This window comes from Exophiala dermatitidis, assembly GCF_000230625.1.
Source record: "Exophiala dermatitidis NIH/UT8656 unplaced genomic scaffold supercont1.5, whole genome shotgun sequence".
NCBI classification, from domain to species: Eukaryota; Fungi; Ascomycota; class Eurotiomycetes; order Chaetothyriales; family Herpotrichiellaceae; genus Exophiala; species Exophiala dermatitidis.
The window spans coordinates 2,226,288-2,240,726 of NW_008751650.1; the positions used below are offsets into that span (position 1 = coordinate 2,226,288).

A 14,439-nucleotide genomic window follows, 5' to 3' on the forward strand; every position below is an offset into this window, starting at 1 on the left:
TCTAACTCTACCTATCCTCTTACCATCATAGATATAGCTTAGTCTACCACTGCACCTTGTAGTATGTGCCCGAGTACCTACTGCGTAGAAAAAAGTTTGCCGCATATTGGAAACAGAGGATATCTCCGCTGCAGAGTGGGTTAGGTACAGTAACGTAATATGTTTTTGTTTCCGGTATCTAGACGACGAGATATAGACGTATAAAGACTCGGATATGTCCGACCGTCTAGAGACTGACTCGGCCGATCTCCCTGGTACAACCAACTGTACAGTACGATTGCAATAAGGAGCTTGTGGGTTCGTTGAGATATGGGTATGGTATGTAGGCAATGTAGGTGCTGAACCGTGATCAAAGACGAGTCGAAAGCTGATCTCTCCAATTATTTGTTCATTTCTTCCCTGACCCATATATATATACACATAGTAGTCATCCCATTCATCCATCCATCCATCCAACCATTTATACAGTCACCGGGCATTCTTATAGCAAATCCAACAAGAATGGCATCATCCACACCAGTACCAGCAGCACCAGCAGAAGCCCGTCTTCGCGCCCGTAAACCACTGCCTCCGCCGACGCCGGCGTATCTCCCTGCAACAAGTAGTCCTACAACAAGTACTACGACCACCACTCAGACGACGTCAACGGGAGGTCACGCTGGTAGCAGTGGTGAGAATGGGATTTCTGGTGTTCGTTCACCACTAACCGTCGATCGCGACCTGTACGATTCGATCAAGCAAGGGCAACGCGAATTGGTCGATAGTTTCACGCTGCCTATTCGCTCGGGAAGGGCGTGGAAGGCGCCGGCGAGGAGTGTGGTTAGGATAAGTACGCCGGAGGGACCGCAGGTTGGTGAGTTGGCCAGTTTGATATTTTTTTCCTTTTTTTTTTTTGTATGGTATAGCTCGCTTGCTATGCGCATATACCGTAATGGGACAATTACCTTGCGGTAACAAACAGTCGAGTCAGGTTGACGGGGGAGCATTCACTGGACGCGAAACAAGAGGTGGAAAAGTTGGACTTTGAAGAAAAGGAAGACGAGACGAAACAGGGAGCAGAGAAAAGGCGATGCAAAAGAGGAGGACGATCGATAATAGGAGATCCAAAAAGGGATGGATGCTTTGTGCTAAAGAACCACTCTACTAACAACTTCTTTTTTCAGGCGATTTGAACATTTGGAACGCTCACAACCCCCGCGAACGCTTTTGGGCTTCTCGAACAAAACAACTGCACTCGTCACACGTGTCGACCTACGACCGTCTCTGGTCTTGCCTCCCATACATGCGGCCGCTGTGCACCATCATCGCCGACTCCCTCTCATGGTACGGGGTCGACAACACGGGCGGTCGAGTGCACGACTTGCTCGGCACAAGATGTGACCCGTACATCAATACCTTGCTGTCTGGACCTGAAGCATCGTACGACTTCCATTGCCATTCCAACCTAACTAGAGCCGTTCTGCCTTTTGGTCTGAACGAGTCCGATGTCCACGATGTGATCAACATCTTCCAAGTCACCGGGCTGGACGAACAGGGCAGATACTTCATGAACCCGTGTCCGGCGCAGGCGGGAGATTATATCGAGTTCTTTGCGGAACAGGATCTTCTCATGGCACTTTCCACGTGCCCGGGAGGTGATTTGTCCTTGTGGGGTTTCGGCGGGGATAGCGAAAAAGAAATGATCAAATGTTGCAGACCATTGAAGGTGGAGGTGTTCAAGCTCGTTGATGAGGACAAGATCCTTGCGGGAAAATGGTCGCCTCCGGAACGACCTGCATACCGCGGCATGCATGGTATGAAGATCCCATTGGGAGAGACAAGATAGGACGGGAGTAGATCAGACAGAGTAGACCTGCTATTCTTTCTTTGGTTTTCCTCTTTTTTGAAATTGACTGTTTAACTTCTTTGAAATACGGGCTGCTGCTCAGCGGCCGCTCATCTCTTGCTGACCTTGCGTCCCATCAACTTCGGCCGGCTTGTTATAAACAACATCCATGGCTTCCTCTAGAATGGCCAAGCCTCGGTTGATCTCTTCGTGCGAGATGACCAGCGGCGGGACAACCCTGAGTACCCCGTCGCCGGCCGTAATGACCAGCAAACCTCTTTCTCGTGCAGCTGTAATCACTTCTGATGCCTTGCCTTTGGCTGAGTCGCTCAGTTGGTAACCGACAATCAGGCCTTTACCCCTAATCTCCGTGACAACACCAGGGAACTTCTGCTTCATGGTCTCGAAAGCACTAAAGAACAAGGTGGATTTCACCCGCACTTCTTCTTGTAGCTTACGTTTGGCCAGACGCTCAAATACATGATGGGCGACTCGGCATGCAAAAGGATTGCCGCCAAAGGTCGTGCCATGATCTCCTGTCTGAATGTAGGGGCCGACCGTCTTGCCGGAGACCAGTGTCGCACCGATTGGGATGCCGTTTCCAAGTGCTTTTGCAGATGTCAGGATATCAGGCTGAACTCCTGACGCTGTGTGAGCCCATAGATCCCCTGTGCGGGAGAGACCACATTGAATTTCATCAAAAATCAAGACAGCGCCCACTTCGTCGCATCTCTTGCGGAGAGCCTGTAGGAATTCTGGTGTTGCCACGTTGATGCCTCCCTCTCCCTGAATCGGCTCAACAATGACACCAGCAGTGTTTTCCGTGATCAGGTCCTGCACACCCTCCACGTCGTTGAACGTGCCATAGTGGAAGCCGGGCAACATGGGGCCAAAGGGAGGCTGGTACTTCTTGTTAGGGGTCGCTGACAGCGATCCGTATGTACGACCGTGGAAAGAGCCATGGAAGGAAACAATGTCTCTCTGCTTGGTGGTTGGGTCTTTGGCATAAGTCACCTTCCGGGCAAACTTTATGGCTGCTTCGTTGGCCTCGGAGCCCGAATTGGAAATAAAGACCTGACTCAAGTGTGAGCCGGGTGACTGTTTCTTGGTCTCTTCCACCAGCAATTTGGAAAGCGTCGGCGTCCAGGGGTTATGGTACAAATTCGAGGCATGGATCAGCTGCTGTGCTTGGTGGGCTATGATCCTGCATATCTCGGGATCCGCATGGCCCAGAGAGTTGACCGCTATGCCTGCAGTGAAGTCGAGGTATGCTCTATTCTCATTGTCGTACAAAACACATCCATCTCCTTTGACAAACATGGGAAGCGGCCGGACGTAGGTAGGAACCATGTAAGGAGCGGTCTGCTTCAGAAAGGCCGTAGTTGGCGAGTCCGCGGACGGGTCTGGGTTGGGCACTGAGGACTCATGTCGGATCCCAGCTTGGTTTGAAAGGTGGGAGCTAGAAGATGTAGGCACGGTAGCAGCACTGGCGTAGTGTCTCGCTCGAAGAGTCGTTCGAGAAGAGGTGCTCGCCAACTTGGCCCATTGGAAACAGGAGCATGCTGCTCGCTTGCTCATGGAGAAGGCCATGGCGCGGATGGAAGAGGACCAACTGCCCGAGAACCGATCTGCTGTGTCGAGGTAATCACGTCGACACGAAATAAGAGTTTCTAGCACTTGAAAAGAGTAGCGAGTACGTAGATATACATTACTGAGTCATTGCCATTGCTATCTCCAGATTTGCTTGTATCTTTTTTCCCCTCACTACCTGCGAGTTCGGCGAGACACACGCTTGGAGTTGACCGACCACTGCAAGACTGGCACTGGCAGCGGAGAAGAGCAGCCGAAACTGGAGCGTCAGCGCTTACGGCGAAGGAGATTGATTTAACACGCAGCCTCACGGATTCTCGTAGCGATCAAAGACAAAGATCACACACTCTTCCCTCCCTCCCTCTTCCACCTTCCAGCATCTGCAGCTCTGGCTACCTGATTCTAGGCACCCTGTCGAATGTTCAGCTATTCATGGTTTCTGTTCTGAGACCGCAATCTCCTTACGCTAGGAGGCATCAAGCTACAGGAATGACCATGTAAGGGAGTACGAAATGATCGAGTGGTGATCTGGTCGGATCGCTTGCAAACTCGCCCAATCTGATGCTGAAGCGTAAGGATTTGTTTCAAGCCACTTCAGTTCTAGCAGTGTCCTCGATCTGGTCTTCTTCTGAACTGGGGCATCAGCAGCGGTCTCGATTCGGCTTGATTCAGCCCTGACCGTGTTTCCTCGGCTGGGTTTCTCCATGTCTGACCCCTTCCGACGGACTTTCCAGGCTTCTCTACAATATTTCCCCTTTGGGATCGGCTTGTCCCACGTCCGCAATTGAACATTGCATATCCACTGCCTTGGAAATACGATCCTGCCCATTCGAGCCATTGACCCCCTGTTTTCCAGTCTACTTTTGACAGATTGTCTGGGATGATTTGCGGAATAACCTGGCGGATTTCAGCAGTGTCTCTGAGAGCGCGCGTCCTTCCTCGCTGCAATGTTTTGGAGCTGTTCTTGGAATATATAAATCGTGTACCTCAATCAGGCTCGTCCTCTCTCATGTTGTCAAAAAGGTTGAGTTTCTAACTGCACGCTTTGATTTGAAGCATTCTCACCTTCAACCGTCAAGATGCCCTCCACCATGAAAGCTTTGTTGTTCACCCTTGCTACTTCGCTGACCTTCGCCAATGCCAACCCTTTCCTCGAGGCTCGCGGTGTCTGCAACGCGGATAATTGCGCAAAGGTACGAATGGAACTCAGATTCCTTTCAAGACCCTAACAGTTCCTTAGGGCCATCACGGGCACTGGAGCACAACAACCGCTGGCTACTCGACAGGCCGATTGTTCTGCCTTCATGAGTCCCATTCCCACTCCAACAGTGCCAACATACGCTTCAGCTTGTGGTGGCTCTGTGCGATACAGCAGCGCATGTTCTTGCCTCGGATACACTGCTCCTACCCATACTGCATGCCTCAGTCCTGCTCAAGCAACATCGATCGTCAACACTTTTGCCTCTCTCTTGACTGCTCCTCAAGCAGCCGATTTTGCCTCCAAGGCTAATGCTCTGCTTGCCGACTCTTTCACCGACACTAGCGGCTCTATCAATCTCCTGGCCAGCCAAAATGTCTGCATCATTCTTTTCCTTCGATTGTTTGAGAACGTCGTGAACTAATAGTTGAACAGATCAGCGGCGTGACATTCCCCAGCAAGGCGGCCTTCCTCGCAGGTCAGGGAGCGCAGCCACCAATTCCAACGGTGACTACGCTCGACATCTTCTACACTTGCAACAAGATTGCCTGGCGCTGGGTTGGAAAGGGGATAGGATCTGGTCAATACGAGGTGAAGGGTATCGACACTTTCACCATCACTCCATCTGGCCAGATTAGCGAGGTTTATGCCGAGTTCAACAGTGGCGCATGGTTGGCTGACATTGGGAACCCTCAATGCTCCAAGTCCAACCAGACGAGTCATTGAGTGGTGTGAGGTGTTTGTGCTGGCATTGGGTTGGACGTGTCAGGAGGAAAGTCACGACCTATCCTCAAATTAGACTTTACTTCAATCATTGGTCTAGCAAATCATCATGCAGACTACTAGTATGTACTCTTTATTATTCCTGCAATGATACATCCACCGATGTCCTTCATCTGCGAACGACCCTGAAAAGTCCACAGTGAGAATGTGATTGCAGTGCAGTGAATATTCAGGTGCTGAAGCTTGAGGTAGTACTATGGCCAGGTCTCGTTTTATGCCAAAAAAGTGGGCCCAATAGATTACAGACTAGCCTTTTACGATCAGTAAATACGAGTACATAATATTCAGGCAGCGCCTACTCTACTAGAAGGACTTCTACTACCGTTATTTGATAGGCATTAATAGGCTCTAGGTCTAAGGAATAGTTTGCCCTATAGACTATTAGAAATCTCGAAAGCGTATCTATAGAGCGGGTAGTCGCCCTTTGCTGTAGGATACTGTAAGGCCGTTCACGACCTGCCTAATATGGTTTAGTGCCAATTTTGGCATAAAAGGGGACCTGGCCACTGTATACCCTCTCAAGCCCCTGAAAACCGGGCCTTGTCGGTGGTAGTTGACGACGTTATTATTGCCGAACTGTCTCCGAACTCCCTGTTGGAGTTCAAGTTGCATGGTGCACATCCGATCGGAAAAGGCCACGCCAAATAATTAATAACGCATACGCCCATCGCCTCAATTACTTTACATACCGTAGATATACAACTATTCGTTTGTCCTCGATCAACTACAACTGTACGACTCCCTTGCGACAGCTTGTGGAAGACACTAAAGGATACCCATACTCCCCTCTGGGCGTTGCTATCCTATCTCTCCCCCAGTCAACCTTTCTTCGTGGGTCATTGCCGCCATGAAGCCCGCCACATCTTCCCTCCAATGCTTTCGCCATCTCAGCTCCGCGCCACGAGCACATTTATTCAGTTCAACTTCTCGCGGCTCTCGCTTCATCAGCAGCACGTCCTGCTTCCGCTCAGACAACTCCTCCTCTTCGCCATTCAGCAGCTTCGGCGGACCCGCGCCACCACGTCTACCGGAAGAAGAACAAAAGATCTTCGAATCGCTCCAGCGCGCATCGACAGGCGCATTCTCGACTCCGCGCAGCACACCCACTCCACGGATAAACCAGTCGCCAGATCTGTCGGAGGCCGAAGCCGCGGAGGCGCAGTCGACCGTGGACATTCGAGTGCAGAAAATCCGGACAACCAACAATGACGACGTGGTGTCCGACGACAAGAAGAAAATGAAGGAGATGCTGGACCGGGCCATTGAGGCAAGAGGGAGAGGCGAGGAGTTGCATCCAAACGTGGTCAGGGGCGCGGAGCCCGAGTTTGAGGGCGATGTCAATCCCAAAACGGGTGAGGTTGGAGGTCCTAAGAATGAGCCGTTGAGGTGGGGCGCCGCGGGCGAGTGGACGTATAATGGTAGAACGACGGATTTTTGAGAAAACTCGGCACCAAATCTGAACGAGAGGGCGAAAGGGTCTATAAGGGGAATGGTCCGTTGAGCAACTGCAAACTGCGTTGGCTGCTCAGCGGCTCTTTTAGGATGGATTGGAGATATAATGGTGTGTTATATGATGCCATGTTGGTTAGACAAACGTCGGGCGGGCATGGTCTCGACCGAAGCATTAAGTACAGCTGCAGATTCAATGTCTCCGGGGCTGATGAGACGTTTATGGCAGGCGATGAACAAGCAGGAAACACCGTACTGGCGTGAAAATGAAAACAGTCTAATGATTGCTTCATGATCCTAGGTATCCTCTGGCTCTAATAGCTCTTCTTCTCATTGCTGGCAGCCTAGTAGAATCAATCGCAATGCCTTGCCCCATGAGCCCCAGCCCCGTGCTTCTGAGTATCATGATGGTCGTCCAGTCATCGTTCGTTGTCAATCAGCCTCAACGATCGTGATGGCATGTCTAAACATTTCAAGCTCAAGTCTCCTGGAGGGAGCAGACAGTATTGTGAAATGATCTTCAACGTAATTTCCTTGTGTCCCTTCGACCAGTTCATTGGGTCTTGACCTCGCCGTCTTGCTCGACGTGGATGTGTTCGTTGGTCTGGAGCACGCCGACCTTGTCTTCGGGGAACTCGACACTACCGGAAGAAAACAGACTTGTTTAGCTGCTGGCAAATAACAGATGGGGTCATTCATCAAGACATATGCAGTGTGAGTCATACGTGAAGCCTTTGATCAGAGTGAACTCATGCTTGATCTCGCCGCCATCAGCCTTGGCCTTCTCCTTCGCCTTGTTTAGTTCCTCGGGCGAGGCGTTCTCTTTCAGAGTGACCTGTAAAGCTTAGTTGGGCTGACAAGCACGGAGGACTGGTCAGGAGTGCAGTACATTGTACAGAGGCATGTTGAAGACTGGAATCTGGTGGTAGTGGTGGGGTGATGACGGTTGGTGCCTGAATAGACGCAAAGATGCCGGATAGAGACCGCGAACGAGGCGAGACTGCGTTTTCACACTTTAAAAGGATGATCGAGGGTTGTCTGGGAATGATCAAATGGGGCAAACAAGATGGTGATAACGGGAAGGGATCGATCACACAATTAGTTGACCAAGTTGTGTAGTAGTATGGCGGGGGGTTTGTTATCAGGCAGTGGTGGTGTCGCACTGCAGCAGGGGCCACGCTCGACTTGACTCCTCCCACTGCAACTGCACTACGTAGTATGGCCTCATCCCACTTCCACTGTCAACTCCTACTGCGCTTGTCTGTTTGTACTTTGCATGCACTGGCTCCCACCTGTGCCACTACGACTAACACCACTACTACTAGTAGCAGACTGCATGTAATCAATGACGCAACTTGCCGAGTTAAGCTGGGGGTCCGTCACCACCTCAGTTTCATGCTTGAAGTTGCCAGTCACGCAGCCTGAAGAGTTATGTCTTCCAAGCCGAAATGCACTCCTCTGATTTTGGACTTCATGCCTCTCCCCATCCAGGTTCTTCTCGACCGAATTTCCTCATGCAAGTCGCCTCAAGTGCACATTTAGCAGAGTTCGCATCCTATCAGTGTCATTATCGACTGTCACCCATCGGCCAAGAACTTGAAGGCGGTCTCCTGCTTCTCCTAGGCCCCCGCGCGGCAGTGCAGCTGATCCCTTGGAACCTGAATCTGGCTGCCGCAATCGCCGAAACGTGCTGTTAAGTCCTCCACCCGTTCTCCAGTCCAATGCCAGTTTGACAGGGTTCAACCGTGCCTTATCTGTGGCTATTGGCTCGTTTGGTGTCCCGTTGGTCCCTACGCGAGCCGAGCGTCCGAAATCCACAGTTTTGGGCGAGGTTGGGGCACCGCCTGATCAAGAGCCATGATGCTACTACAACGAAATAGAATCCACCAGCAGAAACTGTCCCGCATGTGGTAACAGGAAGTACAGTACGGTGCAAACAGTAGATAGGACAATGCATAGCGCGTGGATGCCATGGCAGTCATGGAGATGGTTGAATTCCTGCATTCTTCACCATGCTGATGGAAAGTCGCCAGTGTGTTAGTCGTCTTGATACCATGCCGTCATATCACAGCGGGCAGATGAACGGTCTCGCCGCCTCTGTCATCTACCGAGGCTCATGATGGAAAGCATGGAATGCAGAACCCCGTTTTACGTCGGTAGTAGAGTCGAACATCCAGCTCCCTGTTGGGCCCCTAGCATGTGTTGCGATGGTGCTCGACTCAGGGGAGAAGTCAATGTTCAGTATGGCTTTCATGGTATATCCTCCAATGGTCGAAGCCACAGGATCGCTTTGCCGTCGATGTTAGTGCAGGCTGCCAGGAATTCAGAGGTGACCTAAGGCAATCAAGAACTTGGCAAAGCAAATTCAGCCATGAACTTCGCCGACCTGAGCGAGCAGCTGCAGGCCGCGGATATTCATCGATCCAAATAAGAATGAATAGTCCCTACCTGTATCACGAGAGGCCTGGGTTCGTAAAGGATATCGGGGGTCTTCCTCAGCTGCCAATGCCTCCTGCTTCGTTGCTTTGAGAAATGAACAATTACGGCAATGCCAATGCTGAGAGAATCTGGTAGTGGATAGCGCTTGTGCCATCGCAGGCTTACAACTGCTAATAGCGAAGCAGACTCGGAGGAATAGGAAAACACACCAGACGCCTAACACGCCTAACACTGTACATTTTACTGTACCCACGCTGCGGAACCAAGTAAATAATATGGCTGATGTCTGTGGCGGCGGCTGCGGCTGCGGACGGGCCAGTCCTGGTCTCCCGTCAGATCTCCATCAGGATCTGGATCGCTCGCCCGACTTGGTTAAGGTGTAAACACTCGATTGTTTAGGCGGGGATGACTGCGAGGCCTATCCACGGTTCAAGCACCTCAGCCTCAAACAGCCACCCACTCGCACTCCATGTTTAGGCTGCATCGCCTCCACGCTGCCACTGTCGGCTGTGTCTGTGCTAGATAGCACGGATACAACGTTCACATTCCATTCGGTACATGCACTCTATCTCCCTATGTAAGATATATTTCTTGTTCTTGTTTAGTACTTAGTACTGATTGACCACGAAATGTATACAGATGTCGGACTCTGAACCTGTTGCGAGTTCCAGTTCGACCGCCGCCATCCAAAATCTAACCAAAAAGTTCCGGCACCTGGGACGTCTCCCTTCCAGCTGGGTGAAAGCATTGGTACGAGAGCCTTCTTGCGCGAGCCTCCCTTCTAATACACATTGTGGCTGACATTGCTTTCGTGTTTAGGATGACCGGAATGTGCCAGCAGAATCCTACTTGTGCGACACCTGCAGCCGCCTTGATCTGAAGGTGGAATCATTTCTAGTCCAGCCGGACGACAACAAATATCAAGAGGCCCACAAGTTTCGATATTTAGGGAGACTGTCCCAGATCCGGAGGCGGACACATTGCCCTTTCTGCCGCCTAGTCCTGCAAATAGCAGATCGTCCTCCCGATCAACGGACTCCTTCTCTTCACGCCGACGACGACCCAGTATGTTATGCAAAATGGGTGGTGGACGGTCAAGAAGACTTGGGGCCGGACCCTAACAGGCCCGGAGAACACATCTACCAGCCGAAGACACGGCGGCTGCTCATATACAGTGACCCTCAGGCCTTCAAAGATGGTTACCTAGTCCTGTTAGCGGACGATGCTCCAAGTCGGGAATTCTTTGGCCGCAGGATCAGCTCGCCCGATCTGCTAGACCCTGACCTCATTCGTCAGTGGATCCGGGACTGTGAGACAACACATGGGAATGATTGTGAAGAGTCTCTGGTGCACCCGGACCTGCTCGGCCAGCCGAAGAATGTCTTCCGTGTTGTCGACGTGGAACAGATGTGTATTGTCGAGACCCCACAGACTTCGAGATACGTCGCTTTGAGCTATCTTTGGGGCAAGAACTTTGCTCAACTCTTTACAACATCGAAGAATCTTCCAAGGTTATCACAACCGGGAGCTTTGGAAAAGGAGAAGCTTCCACGAACGATCAAGGATGCCATCAGACTTACTAAGATGCTTGGGGAGAGGTTCTTGTGGACTGACAGCCTGGCCCTCATGCACGACGACGGTTTCCAATATCATGATGACTGGGTGTATGCACGTGCCGCCCTGACGGTGGTAGCTGGGTCCGGTAAAGACGCCAATGCAGGCTTACCAGGAGTCAGAAAGGAGTCAAGGAAATTCCACCAAGAGATCGAGGAGGTTGTACCTGGCTTGCGGCTTATGGTGTCGCATCTTGCAGAAGGTGCGTGGTCATACGCCACACAGTTGTGCTGAGTGCTAACTTTCCCTGCTTTAGATTACATCTCGACTTCACAATGGGATTCCCGTGCCTGGACTTTTCAGGAAAGGATGCTCTCCCGGAGGTGTTTGCTATTTGTGAATGGCCGCATCTACTACCAGTGTCGACGAACGACCTTTTGCGAGGACATGGAGATGCCTCGAAGTAACGGATGGTCTCTCGACTCGATTGACATGCCGACCCGGATATTCAAGGAGAAACCGTTTGTTCAGTTCACCTCGGCCGTGGAGTTGTATACACGACGTGAACTCACTAACCCGAATGATATATTGAACGCATTTGAGGGCGTCCAGCTTGTGCTGGAGAAGCGGATCGGAGCAAAGATCTATTATGGTGCTTTGGAAACGATGATGGACTCGTCCCTGATCTGGGAATCTACCAAGAGGCTCTATCGCCGGCCAGGATTCCCTAGTTGGTCATGGTCCGGTTGGATTGGAGAGGTCCAGTGGAAGTACACCGAACCAGCGCAGTCGTGGATTGAGTGGCATGCTGATCAGGACGTGGGGATTCATCCTTTCCCCCGGCAAGAATATGCGCGAATACCACCGCCTTTGCCCCGTCCAGAAAATCGACGACCAGTTTCCCGACACAATTTGAGCACGAGCTTCCCCTTGTTGCATTTCCGAACAGTCACAGCTGTCTTCCAGCTCACTTCCCCTGCGCTCATTCACAAATCAGTCATCTCACCTCTTCGCAAACGACTTACAGGTCCAAGCGCCTTATCCACGGTGAGACCAGCACCGGCTGATCCAGGACTGATCCGCGCAGGACTCGCGGATCGCAATGGACTTTGGTGTGGAACCATCGATCTCAATGTAGATTGGATGCCGCGGGCCGGCGCACCATTTGAATTTTTGATTATGTCCAGAGTGAGTCATTTCACAGACGATGAACTCGCAATCTGGGAGGGTACATTGCCGGACGATATTGAAGATATGCTTTCACGACGCGAATATGGAGTTTATAATGTCATGCTGGTTTCCAGAAAGGACGGCATATATTACCGGGAAGGGCTGGGGCGTATATTGACGGAAGCCCTGCATAGGGCCTTGGAGGCCGGGCCGGAATGGAAAGAAATAGTACTTGGGTGAACTCGGGCTTGCATTCGCCCTCACAAAGAGTCCACTCTGTCATACAATGACACATTGTCTACCCGGCATGTAGTGCTAGACAGAATGTGATTTTCATCTTGGTGGAAGCGGTTTGGTTCAAATGGGCGGAGCGGGATGTAATTTCTGCGTATTCGGGAGCGCAGAGTCGGAGGGGGCCAATAAAAGGTACATACTAGCCAAAAGGCAGCCTGAACTTCAAAGTGCAAGGCGAGCATCAACCAACATACAATTACCAACACTCCAAGCCACAGTCTCATCACGTCTCTACCACTCTACCACCGGAACATTTTCGCTCCATCACCTTGGTCACCCAACTGTCTCCTGACCCACGCGCTGATCTGCTTGGACACCGGGTTAACTGCCTACTGTGTCCAGCCAGAGCATCGGCGACCAGAACCAATGTGTTCCACGCTCCGGAGGCTCAATGCACAACCGGCCTCCACGACCTGTATTGACATTAGCACGAAGGTTTCTTGTATGGAGCCTAGATAGGCTTGTCACCAGTTGTGGAGAAGATGTCGACCAATGCGACCCCTTGGGACACCAACTACGGCTCTGTAAGCCAGATTAACTGTGTGTATCCGATATCCGGGACCTATGGACCACTACCTCGATTCCTGTATTATGTCACACTCGTTTTTGCAATTTTCGGTAGACGGCGGGAATGGCTCGTCATCGGTGCCCTGGTCAGCGCATTAACATATGCCGGCACGGCAGCGATTCACATGATGGCATTGGTCAAAAGCAAGCAAGGAGTGTTCGATTTAGATATCATGGCGGCTTGGGCCGTCTTGAGCACAGGTGCTTTGGCCTACATTGGCATCATCCATTGGAGCTCAACACTACGAGACTCCAGGGCAAGAATTGTCATGATATTTTGGGGATTCTTGGTCGGCGTAGGCCTGGTGATTGGCCGTGCCATCCTGTTCGACGCCGAGTCCAGCCCGCCGGAGCCCGCCTGCTACTCCTCAAAGGGGAAGCTCCTGGAGTATCCCATGGAGTTAATCAGCCCGGAATTCAATTGCACCTATAAGTGCTTTTCCCTGTCCAAACCCATGAGGCAGCAGTCGGAGATACAGGCGGTGCCACGCAGTCTGGTGGACAATACCAAGTCACGCTCGGCATACGTGCTGGTTGGGCCCATCCAATTCGCCGCGTATGCTGCCTTGAGCATCGACGTCCAGAACCATACGCCGTCGATGCTTTGCCAACGGATCGTGCTGTCTTATCTCATCCATCCTGGTCAGCGCGAAGAGATGGCCAAGACGGTCTACAACGCCTCGATGGAGCGCTGGTATGGTGGTTACTTTGCCCTACTTGGCTACGTCGGTCGGATCCACTGGGACTGGAAGAAATTCTGCCTGTGTTCAATCGTGATTCCATATTTGTGTCTAAGCCTCATAGTTGACGCCCTGTGTCTTCCGTTGATGGTTGCCAATATTGTGGTTAACGAGATCACGTTACTGTCGAACAACATGCCTGTCAACGAGTCGAATCGCGCTGTGGGCCAATGGAGCCCCATTGTCAACTCAATGCTCGTCGTGATCGCTGCTTGCATCAACAGATTACTGGAGCTATATGAGAGGCGCCAAAGGACAAAGAAGTTGCTCGGCAGTGTCTTGGAAGGGGGTGATCTGACCTATCAGCAATCAGACCCCAGTGAGGAGCAAGCAAACTTCAGCGGGAAAGATGGCCAGAGGACCGGAGTGACCAAGCCGAGCCCAATACACGTCCACACTTTGAAGGACATGGAAGACTGGAGGAAGCAACCCGGTTAGACTGCAAATGAGAGATATGTTATTCATCTCAAATTGGCAGGCTCCTTGGGAATCTCCGTCCAACCCAGGAAAGCTCCACTTGAATTGGTCAATCTACTCGACGCTCTAGGCGCCCCGATTGATACTGCGTCGAGAGGTTCACATTACTTCAGGTGGGATGTACTATCCGAATACCTTGGCCGGCTAACGGGCCATCTTCAACTTGGCGAAGGAGATTTGTACTCACTCCCAAGGTTGACTGATCGACCCGAAAGGCGAAAACACGAGAACCTCAGGCCCAGGACCACCATTTATCGATGCAAGACTTTGAAGACCAACCCAAGTCTTGGAGCAAGTCGAACGCGAAACAGCCATCTGCGATTGACCGGATCTTGAGCTGGCGGGCTTCAGCC

General features: G+C 51.5%; 7 protein-coding genes across 7 annotated transcripts; 3 read left to right on the plus strand and 4 right to left on the minus strand.

Moving 5' to 3' along the window:
• Nucleotides 1-501: 501 nt before the first annotated feature.
• Nucleotides 502-1,825, plus strand: HMPREF1120_06372 (uncharacterized protein; the record flags this gene model as incomplete). The annotated part of the gene is made up of 2 exons (XM_009160573.1): nucleotides 502-853; nucleotides 1,164-1,825. The coding sequence occupies 2 exons, from the start codon at nucleotides 502-504 to the stop codon at nucleotides 1,823-1,825; spliced, it is 1,014 nt and encodes a 337-aa protein (XP_009158821.1).
• On the minus strand, nucleotides 1,068-3,625 carry HMPREF1120_06373 (acetylornithine aminotransferase). The gene has a single exon (XM_009160574.1). The coding sequence runs from the start codon at nucleotides 3,413-3,415 to the stop codon at nucleotides 1,925-1,927; it is 1,491 nt and encodes a 496-aa protein (XP_009158822.1). The 5' UTR covers nucleotides 3,416-3,625; the 3' UTR covers nucleotides 1,068-1,924.
• An 868-nt stretch (nucleotides 3,626-4,493) lies between these two features.
• On the minus strand, nucleotides 4,494-5,358 carry HMPREF1120_06374 (uncharacterized protein). The gene has a single exon (XM_009160575.1). It carries the CDS (start codon nucleotides 5,334-5,336, stop codon nucleotides 5,034-5,036), a length of 303 nt encoding a protein of 100 aa, XP_009158823.1. The 5' UTR covers nucleotides 5,337-5,358; the 3' UTR covers nucleotides 4,494-5,033.
• An 836-nt stretch (nucleotides 5,359-6,194) lies between these two features.
• HMPREF1120_06375 (uncharacterized protein) lies at nucleotides 6,195-6,659 on the minus strand (the record flags this gene model as incomplete). Its single annotated transcript, XM_009160576.1, has 1 exon — nucleotides 6,195-6,659. The coding sequence occupies one exon, from the start codon at nucleotides 6,657-6,659 to the stop codon at nucleotides 6,195-6,197; it is 465 nt and encodes a 154-aa protein (XP_009158824.1).
• A 739-nt stretch (nucleotides 6,660-7,398) lies between these two features.
• HMPREF1120_06376 (uncharacterized protein) lies at nucleotides 7,399-7,749 on the minus strand (the record flags this gene model as incomplete). The annotated part of the gene is made up of 3 exons (XM_009160577.1): nucleotides 7,399-7,486; nucleotides 7,571-7,680; nucleotides 7,735-7,749. 3 exons carry the CDS (start codon nucleotides 7,747-7,749, stop codon nucleotides 7,399-7,401), a joined length of 213 nt encoding a protein of 70 aa, XP_009158825.1.
• A 2,174-nt stretch (nucleotides 7,750-9,923) lies between these two features.
• Nucleotides 9,924-12,248, plus strand: HMPREF1120_06377 (uncharacterized protein; the record flags this gene model as incomplete). Its single annotated transcript, XM_009160578.1, has 3 exons — nucleotides 9,924-10,034; nucleotides 10,104-11,100; nucleotides 11,155-12,248. The coding sequence occupies 3 exons, from the start codon at nucleotides 9,924-9,926 to the stop codon at nucleotides 12,246-12,248; spliced, it is 2,202 nt and encodes a 733-aa protein (XP_009158826.1).
• Nucleotides 12,249-12,784: 536 nt separating this feature from the next.
• Nucleotides 12,785-14,047, plus strand: HMPREF1120_06378 (uncharacterized protein; the record flags this gene model as incomplete). The annotated part of the gene is made up of 1 exon (XM_009160579.1): nucleotides 12,785-14,047. The coding sequence occupies one exon, from the start codon at nucleotides 12,785-12,787 to the stop codon at nucleotides 14,045-14,047; it is 1,263 nt and encodes a 420-aa protein (XP_009158827.1).
• Between the last annotated feature and the right edge of the window lie 392 nt (nucleotides 14,048-14,439).

Bases quoted from the DNA above. Each gene is read 5' to 3' on its own strand.
- HMPREF1120_06373 (XM_009160574.1), bottom strand. From the start codon at position 3,415: ATGGCCTTCTCCATGAGCAAGCGAGCAGCATGCTCCTGTTTCCAATGG.
- HMPREF1120_06374 (XM_009160575.1), bottom strand. From the start codon at position 5,336: ATGACTCGTCTGGTTGGACTTGGAGCATTGAGGGTTCCCAATGTCAGC.